General features: G+C 51.1%; 1 protein-coding gene across 1 annotated transcript in view; it reads left to right on the top strand.

The window, feature by feature from the left end:
- Positions 1-2,700: 2,700 nt before the first annotated feature.
- Positions 2,701-3,567, top strand: part of LOC101845013 — a gene marked incomplete at its 3' end in the record, with an annotated part of 39,644 nt that continues 38,777 nt past the window's right edge. The window contains 1 exon segment of the mRNA XM_035970789.1: positions 2,701-3,567. This exon segment is cut by the window's right edge and continues 2,198 nt beyond it. Coding sequence (XP_035826682.1) covers positions 2,701-3,567 — 867 coding nt within the window.

Raw genomic sequence — 3,567 nt, 5'->3', positions numbered from 1 at the left:
ACTTACTTTACTTTCCTATCAAACATATTATCTTACTTACTTTACTTCTTATCAAACATATTATTATCTTACTTACTTTACTTTCCTATCAAACATATTATTATCTTACTTACTTTACTTTCCTATCAAACATATTATCTTACTTACTTTACTTCTTATCAAACATATAAATATATCGTCTTTATCTCTCCTTTTTATGCATGTCACTCTCTCGTAACACCTTTCTTCGTTGGCCGTTATATTACTGAATACTTATGTTGCAAGCGCCGTAAAACTCTTACTAAAACCAGACTGGTCTCTCCCTCTAGAGTGTCTAAGAAATGTAGAAGCAGTGAGTTTGTGGAGGCCGATGCCTCGCTGTGAACAGTGCCAATTTAAACAGTAGCCTGTATTTGAACACTTTGGACATGGATTTCGAAATGTTACCGTGCCAATTATTGGAGAATGGTGCCTTGCAGTACCCTACCCTGTGTTTAGGCTAGTATTCTATGTTGTAACCACAATGTGGGTAATTTCAGGTCGTGGCAGTAGCCTGTATTTGGACAATTTAAATATGTAAATGTATGCTGAAATGTGACCACGTCAATTAAAGAATGGTGCCTAACAGTAGTCTGAATTGGGACAATTTGAACATAACCTATTCCGAAAAGGTACCCTGCCAATTGGAGAATGGTGCCTAGTGTTTGGACAATTTGAACATGATGTATGTGTCCGTGTTTCGAAATGTTACGGTGCCAGTTGGAGAACAGTGTCTAGCAGTATTCTGAATTTGGACATATCACCACGCCAATTGGGGAATGGTGCCTTTCAGTTTCTGGTACGTGGACAAGTATTCTGTGCTGTTACCTCTTCCTGGATAATGCCAGGCAATTGCAAACTACTGCGCATTGTTAAAATCGGAGGATGGTACATAATCATAAAATCAAGTGCTTAGCAGTGGCAGTATCCTGTTAGTGGACAAGTACTCTACACACATGGCATTTACATATGTGTGATGCTAGTGCCATAAAAAGAAAAACAAACCCCTATACGCACGCAAGCACTCACGCGAACACTTCACCCTTGTCCGAGTGAGCATAAAAGTCGATCCAGACCACAGAGACCGCGCAAACTCTTGCCTCCCTCCTCTCATTCCCCCTCTCCTCACCCTCTCCTCATCCCCCTCTCCTTCCCCTCCAACTCTCCCTTCCACTCTCTTCCCCTCCCACTCCCACTCTCCCTTCCCCTCTCCTCCCCACTCTCTGCCTTCCCCTTCCTCCCTCCCGATATCTCCCCCACCCTCCTCCCTATCTCTCCCCATTCTCCCTCCCCCTTCACCCCCCTCTCCCTCCCCCTCTCCCCACGTGTGCCAATGCCAGACGTAGAAGGGTCAGAATGCCGCGTACCCGGATCATACGGCGATCCCGGCCGGCGCCGGCGTATGGTGCTACTGCTGCTGCTACTGCTGCCGAACTCTTCGGCGGGGACCAGGGAAAGGACTCTTCTACCTCAGCAGCACTGTCGTCATTCACCCTCGCGTTATCATCGACATCGAAATCAACGGCGCCATCATCAGGGTCATTCACGTCGTTCCAAAGCAGCAGGCAACGTCCTTCGCGGGGAGGAAAAGGAGTGTCTTACAACAACAAGAGCAACAACAGCGGCAGCAACAACAACAGCGACAGAAACAACAACAACAACAACAACAACAACAACAACAACAACAACAACAGCAACAACAACAACAGCAGCAGCAATAACAATTACAACAACTTCAGCAGCAACAATGGTTATTATAGTGTGGTTGTGCCAAAGTCGAAAGGTTTTGGAGTCGCGGAGGCCAGAGCTGTGCCTAAGACTCGTGACTCAGGGGTCGCGAAGGTCAGAGGTCAACTGGTGCGTGTGGGTACCTCAAAGGACAGCGTGTTGCCTGAGCGATGGTCGGAGGAAGGGGAGGAGGAGGATCGAGGTTCTGCTTCTTCCTGGCGACGTCACCACTACCAGCAGCAGCAGCAGCAAGACGTGTACTCTTGTGGGTGTGTTGGTCAAGGGTTGGATGATGGCGGTGATGAAAGGGGGTTTGATGGAGGGGTGGGGTCTGGTGGAAGAGGGTGGTCACGGGGGTCTGGTGGAAGAGGGTGGTCACGGGGGTCTGATGGAAGAGGGGAGTCTGATGGAAGAGGGGGGTCACGGGGGTCTCGTGGAGGAGGACGGGGGTCCAGTAGAGAAGAAGCAGGGTCTGATGAAAGGCGGGGCTGCTTGTCATGTGACACATGCGGGACTGTGTGGTCTCATGCCGCGCCACACGGCGTCTCTTACGTCAACGGGTCAGTTACGTCACCACCTGCCCGCTTGCGTCACGGCGGGGGTGATGGTGGTGGGGGCGTCGGGAGGCTTGGAGGGTGTGTAGAAGACGTGAGTGGTGGTGGTGGTGGTGAGGGTGGTAGCGACAGTGGTGGGGGTGTGCTTCTTGCTGCTCAAGTCGGGACTAAGATTAGCTCACAGCAATCTGTGCCCTGTAATACACGCCGTGTTGATGATACATGCACACACCTATCAAGTATAAACAATGTCGAAGACATCAGCTCGTGGCTATCTAGTACACATCGGGTCGATGACAGCAGCAGCACGCGGCTATCTGTGCCTCGTGTAAAACACTGTGCGGACAAAACCAGCAGCGGCACTCAGCTATCGAGTATAAACATTGTTAAAGACACCAGCATGCGATCGAGTACACACTATGTTGATGACACCAGCACGCGGCTATCTGTGCGGTGTAGTAAACACCGTGTTGATAAAACCAGCAGCTCACAGCTATCTAGTACACACGGTGTTGATCACAACAACACACAGCTATCTAGTGCCCACGGTGTTGATCGCAACAGCTCATGGTTGTCTACTACACACTGTGTTGATAACACCACCAACAGCACACAGCTATCTAGTACACACCGTGTTGATGACACCATTAGCACGCGGCTATCTAATTCTAATACACACTATTATGTCGATGAAACCATCATCAGCCCGGCGGGCGATAACCCCAAGACAAGATACGACGAGCGCAAGTCCCGCCGACCCCGACCCGCGCCTCGCACGTCCGCACTGTATGGGAACGCTACGACGAACGTTATTGCAGCAAAACCAGCAGCTAGATCTACCACCGCCACCACCACGGCCGCCTCAAGCCGTGATAACCGGGATAGCGAGGAGGGTGATAACGGGAGGAGAGCAGCAGCAGGCCCCTTCACGTCGGAGGCTGAGCAGAGGAACAAGTGTATCGATAGCGTTTACATTATAGGTAAGCCACCCACCAGCGAGCGGCCGGACAGTAATCACCATCGTCGTAGTCGTCGTGTGTCGGGCCCGTTGTCTGATGAGAACACAGCCTCGTCTGATTGGACCGTAGCGTCGTCTGATTGGGCAGATAGCGGCAACGGCGGTGGTTGCGGCGGTGATGGTGGTGCCCGTAGGAAGGTGAGACAGTCCGGGAGTTCGGGGATATTCGGCTTGTACTGTGCCCGGGTGTTGAGGGAAACGCAGAACCAGGACCAAGTGGTTCCCCGCGGCCGGACTCTGACGCGTCAT

This window comes from Aplysia californica, unplaced genomic scaffold, assembly GCF_000002075.1.
Source record: "Aplysia californica isolate F4 #8 unplaced genomic scaffold, AplCal3.0 scaffold00320, whole genome shotgun sequence".
NCBI lineage: Eukaryota > Metazoa > Mollusca > Gastropoda > Aplysiida > Aplysiidae > Aplysia > Aplysia californica.
This window is presented reverse-complemented; position numbering and strand designations above follow the sequence as displayed.